Raw genomic sequence first — 23,702 nt, 5'->3', positions numbered from 1 at the left:
GTGAACCACTGTGCCCAGCCTACTACATAGTAATTTTAACAAGAAAAGTTTAACATAAAGAATTAACAATAATAGGGGATTAGAGTGTTGAAGGATTGGCTAGTAATAAGTAAAGGAAACTCTAAAAAGTATGGGATAGCAGATATAAATAGCAGACAACATAAAAATAATGTGTAATGGCCAATACCTCTAGAGCTGTGATAACCCTCCTCTCCACCCAGGGCTGAGATCCAGGCCTTATTGGAAAAGTTGCTCTGGTGCTGAGTTGGTGGAACTTGTTGGACGTACATTCTCTGGAACTTGCTGAAATATACCCCTCTACGGTGCTGGTTCACATGGAAGGTGTCTGTCTCATCAGAGATTCTTTGCTGCCTAAACACTCAAGGGTAGTGCCTGGGGAGGCTGCTACCTACTGTTTGTTGGGAAAACCAGTGCTGCAGAATGTGGGCAATAGGAAAGCTGGGAGATCGGCAGGAGCTTGTGGAGTGAGCACACAGAAAACAGGAAGTAAAACCCCTTCTTCCTGCAATGTCTCTCCACCACTGCCTACTGATAAAACTTCATATCATGCCAGCTGGCAAAGTAAAAAATATTTCAAGGCCCCAGGTCCATTTCACAGAATAGGCATAAAGGGGAAATGAGAGGTAATAAATTGATTACAGGTTGAGAAGGTCAAGGAACTGAGAGGTCATGATGTTGGATTATTGTCCTTGTGGATATTGAAATGACCCAAGTGTTGGCAGAAATTAGAGTGGGGTAGAAGGTTAGAGACCAATAAACTCATTTCTCTAAGTGTGACCTTGGTCTATCGGCATCAGAATCAAGTGGGATACTTTGATAACACAAATTCCTTTTTCCCACTGCAGATCTTCTGAACTGGAGTATCTGGGAAGAGAGCTCCCAAATATTCTTTTTTAATAAGTGCCTTGGTAGATTTGGAATGAAAGAGAATCGGTTAGTAACATTTTAAAAACACAAAACTAAATAGTAAAACAGGTACCAGTGTACCCAGCGTTCAGTCTTAACAAATGTTCACATTTGCCTTATTTCCTGAAGATCTTTTGATTTTTCATGAAATGTTACCTACTTTAGCTTAAGTTTCACTCTCACCTTCCTTTCTCCTTTATGCCTCACAGGAGATGATCATATGAACATTATTTTTTGTCAATCCCTGCTTTAGGCAATAGAGAGCCTTTGAGGGTTTTTGAACAGGGGTATTAACACTAGAGGTGTTTTTGGAAAATCAACCCAAATATGCCCTGTTAGAGAGTTCATTAGGATGAGAGGATGGAGGTGGGAAAGCCCTTGAAGAGGCAGGTTCAGTGGCCCAGAGGGTGTGGTACTGAGGATCTGAGGTAGGGTGAGAGATCTTTGCTTTTTCTTTCTCATGCTCTTGTGTGAAGCCTGCTCTTTGTGTTGCTGTGACCCCCAGTCTTTGAATTCCCCCTCTTCCCCCATTCCCTCAGTACATCAGCTCCTTTCTAGCTTCATTTGAGTCCCTAACCAGCCTGGGTTTCATGGGTACCCATTTCACCTATATGCTTGCCACTGCCCTGGAATTCCTTGCTTTGTTGACATTTTACCACACCAACTGTAACTTCCAATCTTTATACAAATAGAACTGGTTCTTTTGCCTTGAGGCGGTGGCCTTGCCATTCTGATATACTTTATTACTCATAGTAATATTTGCTATAGTGAGTGTCCAAAATGAGGCAGAGTTTTATCCAGATGACCTTGGTGAACTCAAGCCTGTTTTGGAGGAGGCTGGGTTCACAAAACTTACTCAGGCTTTGTTCTTCATCAGAAGATGTAAGTGATACCTCAATAGTACTGCCAGATTTTGTTTGTCTGTAGAGTAAAATTTTGATGAGCAATTGTGAAAACTGTTCAGATGACATATAAAAATGTGTTTAAGTTCGTCAGATTTGGGAATTTTATTTATCAACAAATGGATTCTGTTTTTATTTCCATTACATAGATTTGGCCATGGGTCAACATCAATGAAAACTTTTGATTGATTATACTTATTTTGCTTAAGTCACAAGTACATCAAACAAACCTTGTTATAGAACTATGGACAGACACAGTAACATGAATGAGTATGAAAATGATGATGTTGAGTTAAAGAAGCCAGAAAAAAGATAGTACCATACTGTGTACTTCCATTTATATAAGATTCTTGAAAATGCAAACTAATCTATAGACACTGAAAATAGATTGGTGGTTGCCTGGGATTTGGAGGCAAAGAGGAAAGAAAGAATTGAAAGGGCATGAGGACAATTTTGGGGGTGATGGAAAGGCTTATCTGGATTGCATTTGTGTGATTGTATCAAAGATGTATGTATATGTCAAAATTCATTAAATCATATATATGCAGTTTCTTATGTGTCAATTACAGCTTAATAAAATGGTAAAAATCATTAACAAGAAAAATGTTTGTTTTAAGCCATTTAAACCAACCAACAAACAAAAAAATCCTTGCTATAATCAGTTACTGTCTATATCAGGGACACCATCTGAATACATTCATTTATTCATTCAACATTTTTTAACATCTACTGTGTATACCTGGCAGTCTGCTGGTAACACAGTGTTAAATAAAACAAACAAGACCCCGAGTTTAGGAAGCTTACATTCTTGTGGAGGAGTCAGATCATCAGATCAACAAGTGATAATAGTAAAGTGTGACAAGTGTCCTGACAGAGCAAGAAAGGGCAGCTTTGAAAATGTTTAGTAGGGTTATCTAAGCTGATTATTTGGTAGTAGATGCCTGAAGCTGTGTTGAAAAGAATTCTGAGGCTTAGTAGGAAAGAGCTAAAAATGATCTGACGTCTCCCATGCACGAGGAGAGGTAATCATGGTAAGTGCCACACATTTGCCAACATAGGGTTATACTATTAAAGTTGGCCTTATCATAAATTTCCCAATAGTATGCCTATTTCAAATGGTTCTGAAAATGTTTGAGAATGATGAAGATCTCTTGTTATAGACAGTTTTTTTTTTTTCAGAGCAGTATTTTAAGTGCAAAGTGTTTTTTTGTTGGGGAAATAAGAATCTTCCACATTGTAGTGTAGACAGAGGACAAGTGCTCTTTTGTTCTCAAACATTCTATTTTTTCAAGTGTATTTTACCCACTTATGTGACTGAGTCTGAGCCTTTGCTAAGGGTACTGCAGCTGGATTATGTAGTGGAACCAGGTCCAGAAAAAGAATTGCTAAAGAATGCAAGTAAACAGGATGTCAGATGTTATCCTTAGCCTATTTCCCTAAACATAGCTTTTTGGCTGCAAAGTAAAATGCCATTCTTCTAGCTTCTGCTTATACACAGTGATGGCTGACAGCAGGCATAATCTTCGTTTGCTTGGCACGTTGTCACCATGCAACTCAACGTGTTTTGCAAGGAATGATCGTGACACACCATCTCTGGGAGATAGTATGAGGACATCCGGCTATTTCTTGGAAGAATTTTCTGTCTACCTTCTTTGAGCCCTGTTGTGCCAGCACATCTCCCCATGAGGCTCAGATCTGTCTGACCTAAGAGCCAGTTGGCATCGTCCTCCTGACAGAAGCCAGATTTTCACTGGGGCTAGACTATTTATTGACAGTGTTTTCCCAGACTGGCCCATGAGTGTCTTATTTCCAAGGTCCCCTGAAGTGCTGGCTCACCTCTGTTTCCCAAAGCACTTGCTTGCTTGTCTCTCCTCCCTCCCCAGCATCCTTTTCACTTTCTTCCCTTATAACTTCTTGCACTCTGTGTGCGTATGTGTGTGTATGCGTGTGTGCATGTGCGTTTCTTCTTCTTTTTTTTTATCCTAAAGAATTTGTTTTGCAGGTTTTGAAAAGGAGAAACCAGCGTTATCCAGGATTGTTACATTAATTCTTATCTGTTTCCACATCTTGGACCGTGATCTCTGTGGTTTTAAAATCCCATATTTTGAGTGGGTTCCGCTGTTGTTTAAGAAAAGTTGCTTTAAACCTTTGCTCTGCAAGCACCCGAAGAGAACTCATAAAAAGGAAGACAACAGCAGATGCAATCGCGGATGTGGCTTAGTCCTTGCAGCTGCCCCAGAGTGCTGTTTGGAGTGTACCGTCCTCAGTAATGAATCCAGAAGAACAAATCGTGACATGGCTTATATCTTTGGGAGTTTTAGATTCCCCTAAAAAGACCATCTGTGATCCGGAGGAGTTTTTAAAGTCCTCGCTGAAAAATGGGGTAGTTCTGTGCAAACTGATCAACAGACTCATGCCTGGCTCTGTGGAAAAGGTAAGGGAAATTTGTAGTCTCTTTGGGATTGCTTATCACCAGAGAGCAGCAATCATGTAACTCTTGAGATTTTTCTATTTCCCAGGCCATGGGAATCTCCTACTTTAATATTTTTCTAAGAGTTAGACATTTTTTCTTACTGTTTTTGTAGTTTGAAAATGTAAGAAAATGAAATGTTATTCTTTAGTAATTGGCCCCAAATTGTAGTATAGGGAAAACCTGTGACACCACTGGCAACAAGGGACAAGGAGAACACGCATATCACAAGCTTGCTCTATCATGGAGATGCATGTTACATCTCCTTGTGTACCGAGACATGTTTTGAACTTGGGGTACTTATGAGTCTGTGGAAAAATAGAATGATTTATAACAGATCTTGGTGGTGTTTATTGGCAGTTTGATTAAAATCAGTGTAGATTTCCTTTTACAAAAATCCATTGAAGGAGAGACTATATAGCAACTAGGAGAAATAATTCAAAATGTCACATAAAGTTTGTAAAAGCAATAGAAACCAGATATATGTTTCGAATGCAATGTGCGTTCAAAGTGAAACTAACTTTACTCTCTTTAAAACAATTCAAGATTTTTAATAGCTGGAAACCCACGATCACGAGAATAGATAATTTCTAAAGTAGGCACCTTAAGTAAGCTTAAAGGTACAATTTTACATTTACTTTCTTAAAGTCATCATGGACTGTGAGTATAGCACTTTTGCCTTCATGAGCCAGTTTGTATTTTTATTGAGCAAATCAATTTACTTATAATTTCTTAAACTTGAGAAAGAGTGATTAAATAGTGATAAAATGTAAAGAAGTGTGATCAAATGTAGAGAACAGCTAAGGGGAAATATAATTTTATTAAATTATTGGGGGGATGGAGGAGAGAGAGGTACCAGGGATTGCTTCCTTTCTTGAAAGCAAGAACTAAGCTCAAAAAACTGTCTTGGTCTCCCTAATTTGCCATCAGCACACTGGAACAGAAAGCATGAGAGAAAGCTTGTAAGTAGACATGGCTTGCCACTAAAGGTTTGGTGACATTTGAAACAAAGATCGACCGTTTAGATTTTTGCATCACTTCCTTCAGTGGTTATTTCTTTTCCTGGATTGACAGCAGTGTTGCCCCACACCTTAAGAGGCCTGCTTTCTCCAGTTGTCAGCAAATGATGAGTATACTTTGCTTGGCATGGGATGACAATCTCCAAGTGACATTTCACTGTGTTCCTCTAGTTTTGTCTGGATCCCCAAACTGAAGCTGACTGCATCAACAACATCAATGACTTCCTGAAAGGATGTGCAACTCTCCAAGTGGAAGTAAGCCTACCCCAGGTGCCTTCCCTGTTGTCATCGTTTTTTTGCTCTGCTAATCAAGATTGGTAGTAAAAGTACTTGTTTATTTTCACTGTCATTGGCCACTGAGTTAAACAGAGGTAGCAGACTGGTGGTCCCCAGTAATGGATTGCTAGTCTGTCTTTTCCAGAAACCAGTTCCAAGCAAAACAAAACAAAATCAAAACTCAAACAATAATGTCTTTTATTTACAGCATCCAAGCCCTGTAAACAGGCTTCCAGTGACAGAGCTTGTGTGGGTGTGTTCCCCTACTAAGGGGAACCAAAAGTGGGCCACTGACTGTTGGAGAGGGTCACTGTAATCCTCCCAAGTTGAGAAAAGAGGAAAGGCAATTGTTACTCCTTCCTATTAACACTTTAGAACAGAGGCCTTGAAAAGCTGAGAGAACTTGGCTCTGAGGTAGAAATTGTATAGTAAATTTTGTTGCATTATTTTATATTATGTGGATCCCTACAGTGTGTATAGGAAGTATTACTGAAAGGGAGGTGATACTTCCACATGTGTATCCAGTTGCTTAACTTCTCTGTGCTTCAGTATTTTTATCTGTAAAATGGACATGCTAATAGCCAACTCATGGGATTGCTTTAAGAATCAAATAAGGCCGGGCATGATGGCTCATGCCTTTAATCCTAGGCCGAGGCAGAAGGATTGCTATAGCCCAGGAGTTCGAGACCAGCCTGGACAGTATGGTGAAATGGTGACAAAAAATACAAAAATTAGCCAGGCGTGGTGGCTTGTGCCTGTAGTCCCAGCTACTCGGGAGGCTGAGGTGGGAGGATTGCTTGAACCCAAGAGGCGGTGGAGGTTGCAGTGAGCTGTGATTGCACCACTGCACTCCAGCCTGAGTGACAGAAAGAGACCTTGTCTCAAAAAAAAAAAAAAAAAAAAAAAGAATCAAATAAGATACTGCATAATAATTTAGGGCCAAGAGCTCCAACCTTATAAGATCTATGAGATAATTTATGTAGCGTCCTTAGCATAGAGCCTGGGACAGAAGAAGTACTCTATATTAATAGACTAGTATTAGTCATATTATCCATGGACAAACAGTTGTGGTTTAAGCATGGACTGCGGTGCTAAACTTTTTGGGTTCAAATCTCAGTTCTCTCTTACTAGCAGCTTTGTGACCTTGGGCATGTTACTTAACTATGACTCTAGGCCTCAGTCTCCCTACCTACAAAATGGGAATAATAGTGGCACCTAATTCATAGGACTCATGTGACATTTTTAAAAAATATTATTTCAATAGTTTGGGAGGAACCAGGTAGGTGGTGTTTGGTTACATGGATAAGTTATTTAGTGGTGATTTCTGAGATTTTGGTGCATCCATCACTTGAGCAGTGTACACTGTACCCAATGTAGAGTCTTTTATCCCTCACCCCACTCCCACCTTTCCCCCTGAGTCCCCAGAGCCCATTACATCATTCTTATGCCTTTGCATCCTCATAGCTTAGCTCCCCCTTATAAGTGAGAACATATGATGTTTGGTTTTCCATTCCTGAGTTATTTCCCTTAGAATAATGGTCTCCACCTCCACCCAGGTTGTTGCGAATGCCATTATTTTGTTCCTTCTTATGGCTGAGTAGTATTCCATGGTGTGTGTGTGTGTGTATGTATACATATTATATATATGTATATTACATTTTCTTTATCCACTCTTTGGCTGATGGGCATTTAGACTGGGTCCATAACTTTGCAATTGCAAATTGTGCTACTATAAATATGTGTATGCAAGTGTCTTTTTCATATAGTGACTTCTTTTCCTCTGGGTAGATACTCAGTAGTAGGATTGCTGGATCAAATGGTAGTTCTACTTTTACTTCTTTAAGGAATCTCCATACTGAAGGTTTTCCATAGTGGTTGTACTAGTTTACATTCCCACCAGCAGTGTAGAAGTGTTTCCTTTTCACCACATTCATGCCAACATCTAATTTTTTTTTTTTTAATTGTGGCCATTTCTGCAGGAGTGAGGTGATATCTCATTGTGGTTTGATTTGCATTTCCAGTGCTTAGTGATGTTGAGCATTTTTTCATATGTTTCTTGGCCATTTGTATATGTTCTTTGAGAATTGTCTATTCATGTCCTTAGCCCACTTTTTGATGGGATTATTTGTTTTTTGTTTTTGTTTTGTTTTGTTTTGTTTTTTGAGACTGAGTCTCACTCTGTTGCCCAAGCTGGAATGCAGTGGTGTGATCTTGGCTCACTGCAACCTCCACCTCCCTGGTTCCAGCGATTCTCCTGCCTCAGGCTCCTGAGTAGCTGGGAATACAGGCGCCTGCCACCATGCCTGGCTAATTTTTGTGTTGTTAGTATAGACAGGGTTTCACTATGTTGGCCAGGCTGGTCTCAAACTCCTGACCTCAGGTGATCCGCCCTCCTCCATCTCCCAAAGTGCTGGGATTACAGGCGTGAGCCACCGCACCTGGCCTATTTGTTTATTTTTATTTCTACTTTATTTATTTATTTATTTATTTTTGCTGATTTGTTTGAGTTCCATGTCGATTCTGGATATTAGACCTTTGTCAGATGCATGGTTTGGGAATATTTTCTCCCACATTGTGAGTTGTCTGTTTACTCTGCTGATTATTTCTTTTGCTGTGCAGAAATTTTTTAGTTTAATTAGGTCCCATCTATTTATCTTTGTTTTTGCTGCCTTTGTTTTTGAGTTCTTGGTCATGAACTCTTTGCCAAAGCCAATACCTAGAAGAGTTTTTCCAATGTTATCTTCTAGAATTTTTATGATTTCAGGTCTTAGATTTAAGTCCTTGGTCCATCTTGAGTTGATTTTTGTAGAGAGGTGAGAGATGAGAGATGTGGTGAGAGATGAGGATCCAGGTTCATTCTCCTACATGTGGCTTGCCAATTATCCCAGCACCATTTGTTGAATAGGGTGTCCTTTCCCCACTTTATGTTTTTGTTTGCTTTGTCAAAGACCAGTTGGCTGTAAGTATTGGGCTTTATTTCTGGGTTCTCTATTCTGTCTCATTGGTTTACGTGCCTATTTTTATACCACTACCATGCTGTTTTGGTAACTACAGGCTTGTAATATAGTTTGAAGTCGGGTAATGTGATGCCTCTAGATTTGTTCTTTTTGTTTAATCTTGCTTTGGCTATGTGTGTTCTTTTTGGGTTTCATATGAATTTTAGGATTGTTTTTTCTAGTTCTGTCAAGAATTATTATGGTATTTTGATGGGAATTGCATTGAATTTGTAGATTGTTTTTAGCAGTATGGTCTTTTTCACAATATTGATTCTACCCATCCATGAGCATGGGATGTGTTTCTGCTTATTTGTGTCATCTATGATTTCTTTCAGCAGTGTTTTGTAGTTTTCCTTGTAGAGATCTTTCACCTCCTGGGTTAGGTATATGCCTAAGTATATTATTTTTTTTGCAGCTGTTGTAAAAGGGGTTGAGTTCTTGATTTCATTCTCAGCTTGGTTGCTGTTGATGTATAGTAGTGTTACTGACATATTGATTTTGTATCCTGAAACTTTACCGAATTCATTTTTCAGATCTAGGAGCTTTTTGGATGAGTCTTTAGGGTTTTCTAGGTATACAATCATATCATCAGCAAACAGTGAGAGTTTGACTTCCTCTTTACCGATTTGGATGCCCCTTATTTCTTTCTTTTGTCTGATTGCTCTGGCTAGGACTTCCAGGACTATGTTGAACAGAAATGGTGAAAGGGGGCATCCTTGTCCAGTTCCAGTTCTCAGGAAGAATGTTTTCATCTTTTCCCAGTTCAAAATAATGTTGGCTGTGGGTTTGTCATAGATGGCTTTTATTACCTTAAGGTATGTCCCTTCTATGCTGATTTTGTGGAGGGTTTTAATCATAAAGGGATGCTGGATTTTGTCAAATGCTTTTTCTGCATCTATTGAGATGATCATGTGATTTTTGTTTTTAATTCTGTTTATGTGGTGTATCACATTTATTGACTTGCGTGTGTTAAACCAAACCTGCATCCCTGGTATGAAACCCATTTGATCATGGTGTATTATCTTTTTGATATGGTATTGGATTCAGTTAGCTAGTATTTTGTTGAGAATTTTTGCATCTATGTTCATCAGGGGTACTGGTCTGTAGTTTTCTTTTTTTGTTATGTCCTTTTCTGGTTTTGGTTTGAGGGTAATACTGGCTTCATAGAATGATTTAGGGAGGATTATCTCTCTCTGTCTTTTGGGATAGTTTTAGTAGGATTGGTACCAATTTTTCTTTGAATGTCTGATAGAATCATGTGACATTTCAATGAATTCATATATGTAAAGGCCCCAGAAGAGTGCCCGGAATGTAGTAAGTATTCTCTGCGTGGTAGATATTATTATTAGCAATGCTGGTAGCTTTGCCCCAGATACACTTTGCTTCCTTCACCATTTTTCCTGAAGTTAGCCCTAGGACCAGGTTATATCTGTCTCAGAATATTTTATTCCATTTTCCCATATTGCCAAATTTGTGCTCTCTCTCTCAATCTCTGTTTCTTTCTCTCTCTCTATTTATGTGTGGGTCTGTGTGTGTGACTTTTGAGGTAGGTGTGATGGGTGACCACTTTATATCCCTTATAGAATAATGTCTACTATGGAATTTTCTTTTTTTTCTATTATGGTCCAGACTCTTCAGGAAATTTTAAATTTTTCTTTAATAAATACTATGATATTTTCTTTTTTATTCCTTTTTTTTTCAGACAGAGTTTTGCTCTGTCACCCAGTCTGGAGTGCAGTGGTGTCATCTCTGCTCACTGCAACCTCTGCCTCCTGGGCTCAAGCGATTCTCATGCCTCAGCCTCTCAAGTAGCTGGGATTACAGGCACGCACCACCATGCCCGGCTAATTTTTGTATTTTTAGTAGAGACGGAGTTTCACCATGTTGGCCAGGCTGATCTGAAGCTCCTGACCTCAAGTGATCTGCCCACCTTGGCCTTCCAAAATGCTGGGATTACAGGCATGAGCCACCATGCCTGGCCAATACTATGGTATTTTTTTTTTTCAAATAAAAACATGGTGAAGTTACTAATGATTTCTGCATTCTAAAGCTGCCAGAAGATTTACTTAGCTTCTTTGCAGTTCTAAGAATACTGGATGATACAGAAACACCTTCCAGGTTAGGCATTCTTCAGGATTTTTCTGATAACTAATGCTTACTCCTTTAAGCACCAATGCTTAAAATATTCTTCCACTTTGGATAGAAATATTTATTTTTTTAAAAAATTATGTTTATTACTTTTATTTTTTTATGGGACACTTCACAAATTTTTGTGTTATTCTTGTGCAGTGGCCATATGAATATTCTCTGTATCATTCCAATTTTAGTGTATGGGCTGCTGAAGTGAGCACAAGATAGAAATATTTCTAAAATGTATGTCTTAATTTTCTCTCTTCTTAAATAAAAGGCACTGGAAACATTTTTATCTCTTTTTGGTAATTCATGCTGACCTGAGCATTATATGAATATTGTAATGAGGCAATATCTGACATCGTGGTTAAGCACATGCCTTCTCTAGTTTGGCAGACCTAGATTAGAATCTTGGCTTGGTCAATTACTGGCTGCATAACTCTGGGACAGTTACTTGACCTCTCTATGCTCCTTTTTCCTCATCTGTATAATGGAGACATTAATAGTATCTGCTGTATATGATTGTTTTAAGGATCAAATGAGATAATACATCCAAGGCACTTAATATAGCACTGCACATAAGGCATACACAACAGCTGTTTTCTGTGGTGTTGTTACCAGGTAATGTTCTCTGCATTGTTTTATGCAAAATTATTCTTGTAAGGTATATATAGGAGCCATATCGAGGCACTCCTAGAACCCAGAAAGAAGACTAATAAAATCAATACATAAGGAATGAGACCGAAAGCTGAGCTGGGGAGCACGAAGCAGCCAAGAAGACTTATCATCTTGTCTGAAGCTTCCAGGTAGCTGGAAGACAGACCTAAACATAAATATTGGCAAATGTCACTGGATAGAGTCTTTCTTGGGCCCAAAGTGCCTGGCACAGTGCCTGGCATAGGACATACCTAATAGATTTTTGTTGACTCTATAAAACTGTAGATGTACAAAAAGCAAGAAGAGCAGGGCTTGACTGTTGCTTAGAACACACTATTATTTATCTAAAGAAAGAATACCGACTTGAAATTGTCAGCTTGGAAATGCAGAAAAATGGAGCCGCAGATGCAGCACCGTACTGACAAATTGAGTATTGGGCTCTGGGGCATGGTGACCACGTTAAAAAAGCTGTTGCCTTCTGGTCCTCTGGGTGGCCAGTTGGCTTCTCCAAGTAACCTCCATCTGTGTGTTCTCATATGGCTACAATGTCTTAGGGTCTTTAGAGGATCACACATTTAGTAACTGATCAGGAAAGTCTGCTGAGACATCTGGGAACAAAGTGCTCTCTGAAGCACCCCACCACCTTCTTGATAGTGTCCTTTGTAACACATTTTTTTTTTGTTGTTGTTGTCTGTTTGTTTCAGACGGAGTCTTGCTCTGTCGCCCAGGCTGGAGTGCAGTGGCACAATCTCGGCTCACGGCAACTTTGGCCTCTTGGGTTCAAGTGATTCTCATGCCTCAGCCTCCCAAGTAGCTTGGAATTACAGGCGCCTGCCACTGTGCCTGGCTAATTTTTGTATTTTTAAGTAGAGACAGGGTTTTGCCATATTGGCCAGGCTCTCCTGGCCTCAAGTGATCCACCTGCCTCAGCCTCCCAAAAGGCTGGGATTACAGGCGTAAGCCACTGTGCCTGGCCTACAAAAATTTATTAATTAGACATTTTTGTTTTTTACTTTCAATTTTTGTGGGTACATAGCAGGTGTATATATTTGTGGGATACATGAAATGTTGTGATACAGGCATGCAATGTGTAATAATCCCATCATGGAGAATGGAATATCCATACCTTCAAGCATTTATCCTTTGTGTTACAAACAATTCAATTACACTCTTTAAGTTATTTTAATAAGTACAATTATTATTGACTATAGTCACCCTGTTGTGCTATCAAATGGGCCTTATTCATTCTTTCAATTTTTTTGTACCCATTAACCATCCCTACCTCCTTCCCCAATACACTTCTCAGCCTCTGGTAACTTGTCTTCTACTCTCTATGCCCATTAGTTCAATTGTTTTTATTTTTAGATCCCACAAATAAGTGAGGACACGTGATGTTTGTCTTTCTGTACCTGGCTTATTTCACTTAACATAATGATCTCTAGTTCCATCCATGTTGTTGCAAACGACTGATTCTCATTCTTCTTTACGGCTGAATAGTACTCCATTGTGTATACATACCACATTTTCTTTATCCATTCATTTGTTGGTGGACACTTAGGTTGCTTCCAAATCTTAGCCATTTGTGAACAGTACTGCAACAAACATAGGAGCGCCGTTATCTCTTCCATAAACTGATTTCCTTTCTTTTGGGTAACATACCCAGCAGTGGGATTGCTGGATCATATGGTAGCTCAATTTTCAGTTTTTAGAGGCACCTCCAAACTGTCCATAATGGGTGTACTAATTTACGTTCCCACCAGCAGTGTATGAGGGTTCCCTTTTCTCCACATCCTCTCCAGCATTTGTTATTGCCTGTCCAAAAGTTTTTAATTTTGATGAAGTCAAATTCATCTCTTTTGTTGCTTGTGCTTTTGGTGTCATATCTAAGAAACTAATAATCAAATGTCTTGAAGAATTTTTTTCCTGTTTTCTTCTAAGAATAATATAGTTTTACTTCTTACATTAAGGTCTTTTATCTATTTTGAGTTAATTTTTGTATATGGTAGGAGGTAGGGATCCAAATTCATTCTTTTGCATATGCACATCCAGTTGTTTCAGTACCATTTGTTGAAAAGACAACATTAACCAATTCCTCCATTGAACTGATTAATGTAGCTATGTAGTAAGTTTTAAAAGCAGAAGGTCTCAAATGTCCAACAATGATAGACTGGATTAAGAAAATGTGGCACATATACACCATGGAATACTATGCAGCCATAAAAAATGATGAGTTCATGTCCTTTGTAGGGACATGGATGAAATTGGAAATCATCATTCTCAGTAAACCATCACAAGAACAAAAAACCAAACACCGCATATTCTCACTCATAGGTGGGAATTGAACAATGAGAACACATGGACACAGGAAGGGGAACATCACACTCTGGGGACTGTTGTGGGGTGGGGGGAGGGAGGAGGGATAGCACTGGGAGATATACCTAATGCTAGATGACGAGTTAGTGGGTGCAGCGCACCAGCATGGCACATGTATACATATGTAACTAACCTGCACATTGTGCACATGTACCCTAAAACCTAAAATATAATAATAATAAATAAAAAAATAAAAAATAAAAATAAAAGCAGAAGGTCCTTCAACTTTGTTCTTCATTTTCAAAATCACTTTGGCCATTCTGGATCCCTCGCATGTCTATATGAATTTTAGGATCAGCTTGTCAATTTCTGCAAAAAAGGCCAGCTGAGATTTTGACAGTGATTGTGTTCAATCTATAGATTGCTTTGGAGAGTGTTGCCATCTTAATAATATTAAATGTTTGAATCCATGAACATGGGATGTATTTCCACTTATTTGTCTTTAGTTTCATTCAGCAATATTTTGTACTTTTCAGTGTACGTGTCTTATACCTCCTTGGTTCAATTTATTCCAAAGGATTTTATTATTTTTGGTGTTATCAAAAAATAGGATTGTTTTCTTGATTTGGTATTTAAATTGTTCACTACAAGTGTATAGAAATATAATTTTTTTTTGAGACAAGGTCTTACTCTGTTGCCCAGGCTGGAGTGCAGTGGTGTGATTACAGCTCACTGCAGTCTCAAACCCCTGGGCTCAGGTGATTGTCCTACCTCAGCCACCTGAGTAGCTGTGACCACAGGTGTGGAGCACCACGCTTGGCTAATTTTTGTATTTTTTATACATACAGGGTTTCACAGTGTAGCCCAGGCTGGTCTCGAGCTCCTGAGCTCCAGTGATCCACCTGTCTTGGCCTCCCAAAGTGCTGGGATTACAGGTGCAAGCCACGGTGACTGCCCTATTGATTTTTTAATATTCATCTTGTATTCTTCACTTTGATGAACTTATTCTTAGTTTGAATAGTTTTTTAGTGGATTCCCATATGGTTTTCTTATACAAGAGTATGCCATTGGTGAATAGAGATAGTTTTACTTCTTCCTTTCCAATCTGGATGCCTTTTATTTCATTTTCTTCCCTAATTTTTCTGGCTGGAACCTCTGGTACAATGTTTAATAGAAGTGATGAGAGCAGACAGTCTTTCACCATTGAGTATGATGTTAGATGTGGGTTTTTGGTAAATGGCCTTTATCAGATTGAGAAGGTTTCTTTATATTCTGAGTTTGTAATAAGTGTTTTGTTTTGTTTTTTATCATGAAAAGAGTTGGATTTTGTCAAATGCTTTTTCTACGTCTGTTAAAATGACCACTGGTTTTTGTTTGTTATTATATTTGTATGCTGTATTACATCAATTGATTTTCATATATTAAATCAATCTTGCATTTCTGGGATAAAACCCAGTAGATCATGTTATATATGCACATAGAAATTTGTGCACATCAGTGATTATTCTTGAAGGATCTTTCTTCATAGAAATTGGATTACTGTGTAAAATTATGATAGATAATGTCAAATTGCCCTACAAAAATGTTATACCAAGTTATACTCTCACCAATAGTGTACACAGTGTCTTCTTCCTGTCCCTGGCAACACTGGATATTATTTGTCTTTAATATTTGCTAAACTGATGGATGAAAATGGCATTTCATTTATTGCTGTAATTTGTATTTCATGATTACTAACGAGTTTGGACATCCTCTTATCCCTTTATAGTCTATTTGTATTTCCTTTTTGTGAACCAAATATATCTTTCTTACTTTCTTACAGAATGGAGAAGGCAGAGAAAATACTCAGGTCCCAAGTGAAAAGTTTCCAGAATATATGGAGGAATCCTCCTGTCTAGGTAGAGGGTCACTGATGTCTCTCAACAACACAAGTTCTAGCAATGGCAGTTTTATTTTTGTGTTGCCCCTGAAGTTGGTGAGAGTTGGGGACACCTACAATTCTTCCGATCAGTCAAGAATGGCCTGGGTAGTACCTCTTTGATTGCATTGTCCTGGCTACAACTACATGATCGACTGGTCTCTGAAAGCTCTAAACCTATGGTTTTCCTGTTAACCAACCCTTTCCTCTGCCTTATCCCCAGAAGGTAATCTGCCTTTGTCCTCTTCCACCATTACTACCAACCCATTGCCAGGGACACCCTACCATCTATTCTGCTCTTGAGCCAAGTTTATTATTTATTTATTTATTTTTATTTATTTTTGAGATGGAGACTCACTCTGTCACCCAGCTGGAGTGCAGTGGCGTGATTTGGCTCACTGCAGCCTCCACCTCCTGGGTTAAAGTGATTCTTGTGCCTCAGCCTCCCAAGTAGCTGGAATTACAGGTGCCCGCCATCATGCCCAGCAAATTTTTGTATTTTTAGTAGAGACAGGGTTTCGCCCTGTTGGCCAGGCTGATCTCGAATTCCTGACCTCAAGCGATCCATCTGCGTCTGCCTCCCAAAGTGCTGGGATTACAGGCATGAGCCACCGCACCCAGCCCCAAGTTTATTTTTTTTAAAAAGATATTTTATTCTGGAAGGATTTCACTGAATGTATATGAGATTCAATTAGTACTTATTTCACTTTCTTTCTTCCTCCTTCCCTCTCTTCCTCCTCTCTTTCTCCCTCTCTTACTCTCTCTCCCTCTCTTTCTCTTTCTCCCCCTCTCTCTTTCTTTCTTTCCAGTACCAGCTGGTAGCAGTATGTTTTTTTCTCTGCCCCCACCCCCTCATTCCCTCCTGTCTCCCTGAGTCACTCCATCTGCCTTGTCACCGGAACAGCATGGGTGCCCTCCCCAAAGTGAGGCTTGTGGGATGGACGATTTGCCATTTCCCAGGGGCTGCTCTGCAGGGAAGCAGTTCTGAAAGTAAGGCAGCTCTACTAATGATCATGAGTCAAGACTAAATATCTAGCAGCGCGGTACCTCCTGGGAGGAGTTAGGCACAAGGCCCGGCCTAACCACTACAATTACCAGTAGTTGTAACGGGTATCAGCAGATCTTGCTTCAAGCCCTGACCCTGCCACTTGTGTGAAGTCAGGATCTCCTTTTCCAGGCCTCAGTTGAGTCATCTGTAAAATGAGGAGACTAGAGTAGGGGTTGGGTAATGTCTAATGGTTGTAATGTCTGTTTTTAACTGGCCCGTTTCCATCAGTTTCCGCTAGGCAAAGCTTTGCATATTTAGCTGCTCAGTTGGAACTAGTAGGAAGACCAAAGAGGATTTTGGCAAGTTCTTTTCTTCTGTTGTGCAAATCTGACATGCTTAATGGAATTTCCAAGAGTTACATTAAATGTCACCCATGAGTCTGGCCATCCTAATGTTTTACAGAGTGCATTGTATTTCTGTAAAAATTAGACATTGAATAAGATTTTAAATATTTCCCATCTATCATGAACATTTTCGTTCTCTCTCAAAGAGACTATTTGATTTGGGGCCTGTTATCAGAGAGGCCGGGAAGGGCATCTAGGATAGTTGGAGGAAGGGTGGTATGTGAAGGGCCTCTGGAGAGCCAACGCTTCTCGGGTGTCTCAGCGGCTCACCATAGAGTTTGGGGGTTCTGAGTTGCATCTGGGGGTGAGGGAGAAAGCAGGCCACCAGAAAGGGCTAGTCCATGAGTCCGGGAATCCCGCCCGAAGCTCTGGCAGTGACCCGCAACATTCCAGGCACCGGCAGCCCTGGGGTAGGGGGTGAAGCGGGCGGCAGCAGCATGCGCAGTGTGGCCGCCGCCGGTACACCGCGGCTTTTGCTGCTGCCACAGCTACCAGGGCTGCTGCTGCTGCTGCTGCTGCTGCTGCTCTGCCTGCGCCGCTGTCACTTCCAGTTCCTACTTCTGCGATCCAGGTCCGGGTCACTGCTTACCCGCTGCTGGCCCAGTGCCTCCAGGCCGCTTTCCCTCCGCAGCTCGGCTCCGGCTGCGGGCAGGAGGGGACCGGCGCGGGCAGCTGAGCGTGGTCTGGAGAAGCCTCGCGGGCTGGCTCCCCCGGCAGTCGCTCCCCTCCAGTCGCCACCCCGCGCACCCTCGCCGGGCTCCCAGCCAGCGCACCCAGCGGGGCGCGCCTCCGGCAGCCCCAGTTCGGCCCCGCGATCCTCCGCCCGCCGAGCGGCACGGCTATGGCAACAAGAACTTGAGGACAAGACTCTGACTTCCCTTTAGATTAAAAAACAATCCCTGGGCTGGAGAGGTTGCGGGCGCGGCACAGAGTTTGGAGACGGGCGCCCCCTCCTCGCCCGCGTCCAGGCGCAAAGTTGCAGCCGCCCCTCCCCGCTGGGGCGAGCCTAGCCCAGCTCTCCAGTTTCGCCCTGGTGGCGGCCGCGCTCAGGGCAGGGTCCCAGCTCCGTCTGGGTTGATCGGTTCCCGCAGCCTTGGCACAGGCTTGCCAGCCCGCTCGCCGGCCCCGTGACTCGGGAGGGCGAGCGGCTTCCAGGAGGCGGCGGCGGCGCGGCTGGAGTGAGGGAGCAGCCGGAGGACAGGCGGGCAGCGGCCGAGCCAGGTGACCTGCCTGGGGGCAAAAGGGTCAGGGGAAGGGGAGCGCGCGAGGGCCCTGGGGTGGGTGCCGAAGGACCCCCTTTGGAGAGGAACCGCCCTTCTTCCCCACTGCCGTGGCTCGCAGCCCCAGCTGCGAGGTCCGTTCTCTGCCAGGGCCTCACAGTTCGCTGAGATCCAGGGTGCCGGGAAGGGGGAGATGGGGGCCAAGGGCGCAGAGCGAGGACGCGCCAAACTTAGGGGCGAGTTGTCCAGCTCTGGCCGCAAGGTCTGCATCCGACTGGATTCTTTCCTTCCCTCAGAACCAGAGCAGGAGTCAACAGTACCATTTTTAACACTAATGTGATGCCCTCCCAAGCCCGAGCATCCATACATTTGGAGATGTTTTCTGCGTTAAGTACAGAGATCTGTCGCAGAAATGGTTTGTAGATGGAAAAGACCTGTATTCTACAAGGTGTTCCAAAGTGCCTGTAGTTAATTACAAGTTTTCATTTTCCAGTCATTTAGGAACCCAACAGGTATTTGAGCTTTTTCGTTTCTTAGCTCTGCAGCGGAGAGCCCTCAAGTTTATCTCTGCCTCTTCAAAGGTCTTATATTTTCATTTTTGATTTGTTATTGTTTTTGGATAGAGGGGTAACTCACATGATATTTTTCCCTTTTCTTAATGTGTAGTGGGAGTAAAAATACAGTAAATGAATATATTTTCCTCTGCAATTATGTATATTTTGGTCAATAAAAACTTCGCATAACCCCCCCCCCCAAAAAAAAACCTTACAAAATGGGATAAATTTCAGTTGATGTTCTGTAAAGTATTAATAATTTTAAAGGCAAGATTCAAAGGTTCAAACAGTTTTTTTTTTAAGTTATATTTGCCTGGAAAACTCATAGTGTCCTTGGACTTCCTATCTTAATTTTGACATTGACCATGGTAAGAGGATCTCTGATGACATCATTTGCTCCAGCCACAGTCTGGAATTCTGTGACTGAGAGCACCTCTCTCCAAAACGTAAGGCCTGGGCCTGCCCTTGTGCTTCAGCTGAGGCATTTCCAAGGATTTCTCTTCAGCAAAGTATTATGCTACATGCCAGGCAATGCTGCAGTCCCTTCTTACATAATAAGCCAGCTTCAGGCCGGTGTACGCTTTGGGTGTGCTTAGAGCAGTTAAAACAAGGGAGTGTTCTGTCTTAGTCTGGGTGCTGGGGCAGATGATTGGAGTTTTGAACAAAGTAAATTTCCAGCTACTATTCTCATATTGCATTTCTTTGGTGCTTAATTTTTTGAATGCCTTCTAGTTATCTGAAACTCCCCATGCCCTTGTAAAGGATGTAGGAGAGATGGCATTACTTTCACTTGACAAAGAAACAGAAAAGTTTAGTTAATCGAAGTCATACAGCTTATCACTGGTAGGATCAAAACTCTAACCTGGATCTCCTGCTTTCAGCCTAGGTTTTTTCTTTTTTCATTTGTTTTTACTAAAATGTGACATTTTATACAAAAGTGTTTTATTTGGCACATTTTACGGATGGTATGTCTTCCAAGCTACTAATTTTTTCTATTCTTTTTGCCTACTCACATCTCAGCCTTGTCTTTGCTTGTGCAGGGCTGGTGCTGTTCTTAGGGGTAGGGACAGGAGCAGAGTTTTTCAAAGGATGGTCTGTGGTTTCTATTTACCTACAGTCAGCCTCTTCTCTACTCACATTCAGGGATAGCAGGTGCTGAATAGAGTGAGTAGCCAGGGCCCAGAAATTTCTGATATTCATTTGACATCATTAGTCCAAGTATAATATTACTTCAATCTTTACAAAGAAACTCATTCAGGAGAGGAAATTGAAGAGTATGAGTTTTGTTCTTTTATAGCAATCTGTTTATCACTGTGCTTAGGACTGTAGATGCAAAGGAGGAAAAGGAGTTGAGTATCTACCATTTCTCAGGCACCTCCTATATTCCAGGCACTATGCTAGGTGCTTTAAATCTATTATCATATTTAGCCCTTGCAACACTTCTGGGAGGTAGGTGGCATTGTACTCATTATACCCTGGTGGAAACCAAGGTTTGGAGATGATCCAGACTGATGCCTCACACTGCCAGTGCAAAGAAGAACCGGAATGTAATCACTGATGTGCCTGACTCCAGAACTCATTCCCTTTGCCTTGTGCTAGGCTGTTGCCCCCAAAGCTATTGACAAATACAGGAACACCTAGCTCCTTTGTTTTCAGACATGGCTGTACATTGGAGTCACTTGGGATGCTTTTAAAAATACAAACTTTGGGGTCTTATAACCCAGAGATTTTGAGTTAATTGGTCTGCAATGAGGCCCAGCCACTGGTATTCCTTTTTTAAAAAAATGCTTAAATCAACTTTATATTTACATTCAGGAAATTGCACAAATCCTAAGTATACAGTTTGGTGAATCTTCACAAACTGACACACTCATACAGTCTGCACCCTTATTTATTAAGAAACAGAACAGGATCAGTGCCCAGAAGCTATCCTTGTGCCCCTTCCCAGTCACTGTGCCTCACCAAGGGGCACTACTATCATGACTATCCACCACTATCGTAGTAGATTCCCTGCCTTCCTGCCTGTTTTGGTACTCTATATGAGCAGACTCATACAGTACGTACTCGTTTGTATGAGGTTTCTTTCACTCAGCATAATATTTGTACAAGTCACCCGTGTTGTTGCAGGTAGTAATGGTTCACTTTTTTCTTGCTGTATAATATTTCATTGTATGGATATACCATGTTTTGTTTTTCTATTCACTTGTTGATGGACATCTACATTGTTTCCAGTTTTTGTTTGCTGTGAACAATGCTGCTATGAAGATCCTCGTGAGTGTCTCCTGGAGAATATATACACCCATTTCTGTTGGGTTTATGCATTACAGTGGCACTGCTAGGTCATAGGGTCTGCATGTGTTCAGCTTTAGTAGGTACTGTCCAGCCATTTCCCAAATCAGACAAGCCTCGTGATTTTTTTTTTTGAAAGCTCTGCAAGTGAATCTAATGTGTATCCAGAGTTGAGAACCATTTCCCTGGTTTATCCAGCGTTCAGCAACCTAGTGACCTCAAGTGTCTGCCACTAAGCTGAGAACCATGCAGAAGGAGATCCCAACTTTCTTCTCAGCCTGGAATCTTCTGGACAGTCTTCTCAGCAAAATTGGGCAGCTTACACTCATTTTCCCATAATCCCTTGTGCCAAGCTACCTTTATACTGCTCGTCCACCCTTGCTTTGGTTTTTTTGTGAACACATCTGCTAGTCTCAGAACTTTTCAAAGGTAGGAACTCCAGTTCCTACTGGAATAAATAAATAAATATTTATTTATTCCAGTAAATAAATAAAATAAATAAATAAATAAATAAATAAATAAAATAAATAAATAAATAAAATAAGTAAATAAATAAATAAAATAAAATCTTTATTTTATTTCTTTATTTATTTTGAGACAGAGTCTCGCTCTGTTGCCCAGGCTGGAGTGCAGTGGTGCGATCTCTGCTCACTGCAACCTCTGACTCCTAGGTACAAGCGATTCTCTTGCCTCAGCTTCCTGAGTAGCTGGGATTACAGGCGCATACCACCACGCCCGGCTAATTTTTGTATTTTTCATACAGATGGGGTTTCACCATATTGGCCAGGCTGGTCTTGAACTCCTGACCTCAAGTGATCCACCCGACTTGGCCTCCCAAACTGCTAGGATTACAGGCGTAAGCCACCGTGCCTGGCCATGATCATCTTTATAACCCTAGCACCCAGTAGAGGACATGGCACAGAGCAAGTGCTTAGGAAGTGTTTGTTAGATGAAAGATTGATGGAATGACTGAGTACTCAGAGAAGATCTGGGCTGCAAAGGAGACATCCCATCTTTGCACTAAGAATTATGTACTTTATTCATAGGACACTGCCTTAGGCCCTCGCTCAAAGCCTAATTGCTTTTACTTATCTCAGCATGTTAGCATTATGGGTAATCTGGTTGCTCACCCTGAAACTGATTAGAAATAGCAGATTAAATGAGATGAGGTAAGGTATGTGAAAGCACATTGTAAACTGGTAAATAGCATCTAAATAGAAAGTTGTGATAAAGGGAAATGAGGGGCTGCTCTAGATTAGGTATACTGGCAATGGCAGAAACTCTATATATCTATGTACAACGTGGAATAACTGAAATCAACAGCATGTCAGCAAAGGAGACAGAAAAACTATAAAAAGCAGACCCCCCAAACACATAACTCTCTGGGGACTTTTGATGTGGTGTCAGGCATGCTGTGTGGTCTAGTCGCTAGAATATGTTCATTTTCCTGCCTTGGTCTGGGGTTGATTCCTTCCTTGTTAGGGCAGCCTTTTTTTTTTCTTGAGAAGTAGTATACCAGTGCAGGGACTATGAGCTTGAGCTTTGGACGTGGACTGACCTGGTTGGCCACTTATTAGGTATATGCTAACCTCCTAGGAGGTAGTAGTAATACCACTTATTAAGTATATGCTTCTGGCTGGGCACAGTGGGTCACGCCTATAATCCTAGCACTTTGGGAGGCTGAGGCAGGCGGATCACTTGAGGTCAGGAGTTCAAGACCAGCCTGACCAACATGATGAAACCCCATCTCTACTAAAAATACAAAAATTAACCAAGCATGGTGGCGCAAGCCTGTAATTGCTGCTACTTGGGAGGCTGAGGCAGGAGAATCGCTTGAACCTGGGAGGTGGAGGTTGCAGTGAGCCAAGATTGTGCCACTGCACTGCAGCGTGGATGACAGAGAGAGACCCTGGTTAAAAAAACAAAAACAAAAACAAAGTATATGCCTTTTCCTAGGTATAAATGAAAGAAAGCAAGTAAAGCACTTAGCACCGTCCTTGGCACGGAGTGAACTCTCAATAAAAGCTAGTTCCTAATTGGAATTTTAATATATCCCAGTAGATCAGTGTTCTGGGATATATTAGATAAAAAACATTGCATTATTTTTAAAAACAGTTCACTTAGTTCAGTTATGGTAAGCTAACTGTTTAAGAAGTGAGTCATTGATTTTTAGAAAGATTTCCTTTTGAAGATTTAACATTTAAAAAAAATTGGAAGGGCAGGCTGGCATGGTGGCACACGCCTGTAATCCCAGCACTTTGGGAGGCCAAGGCGGGAGGATCACCTGAGGTCAGGAGTTCAAGACCAGCCTGGCCAACATGGTGAAACCCCATCTCCACAAAAGTACCAAAATTAGCTGAGCATGATGGCGGGTGCCTGTAATCCCAGCTACTCAGGAGGCTGAGGTGGGAGAATCGCTTGAACCCGGGAGGCGGAGGTTGCAGTGAGCTGAGATGCTGAGATCATGCCATTGCACTCCAGCCTAGGTGACAAGAGCGAAACTCAGTTTCAAAAAAAAAAAAAAAAAAAAAAAAAAAAATGGAAGGGTAAACTGTGGGCTTTCCAAGGGTTCTGAGGTTTTACTAGTTACATTTGCGATTTAGACAGGGCTAAAAGTTGAAATAGGAAAAAAAAATCCA

General features: G+C 41.2%; 1 protein-coding gene and 1 non-coding gene across 6 annotated transcripts in view; one reads left to right on the top strand and one right to left on the bottom strand.

The window, feature by feature from the left end:
* Positions 1-3,681: 3,681 nt before the first annotated feature.
* The window catches only part of ARHGEF6 (Rac/Cdc42 guanine nucleotide exchange factor 6), a 118,387-nt gene continuing 98,366 nt past the window's right edge, over positions 3,682-23,702 (top strand). The window contains exons 1-2 of one of the 5 annotated variants that reach the window (XM_054471904.1): positions 3,682-4,263; positions 5,490-5,573. In XM_054471904.1, the coding sequence (XP_054327879.1) occupies positions 4,099-4,263; positions 5,490-5,573 (249 nt within the window). In that variant the 5' untranslated portion in view covers positions 3,682-4,098. Of the gene's footprint in view, positions 4,264-5,489; positions 5,589-17,592; positions 18,222-23,702 lie in introns of those variants that run through there. The other 4 variants (XM_063660754.1, XM_063660757.1, XM_054471902.2 and 1 more) reach the window with 4 other exon arrangements.
* LOC129025518 (U6 spliceosomal RNA) lies at positions 10,835-10,941 on the bottom strand. The gene has a single exon (XR_008497271.1). It is a non-coding gene; the product is annotated as a U6 spliceosomal RNA (small nuclear RNA).

Source organism: Pongo pygmaeus, chromosome X (genome assembly GCF_028885625.2).
Source record: "Pongo pygmaeus isolate AG05252 chromosome X, NHGRI_mPonPyg2-v2.0_pri, whole genome shotgun sequence".
In the NCBI taxonomy this organism is placed as follows: domain Eukaryota; kingdom Metazoa; phylum Chordata; class Mammalia; order Primates; family Hominidae; genus Pongo; species Pongo pygmaeus.
Note: the sequence above shows the minus strand (reverse complement) of the source record. Positions and strands in the feature narration are given on the sequence as shown.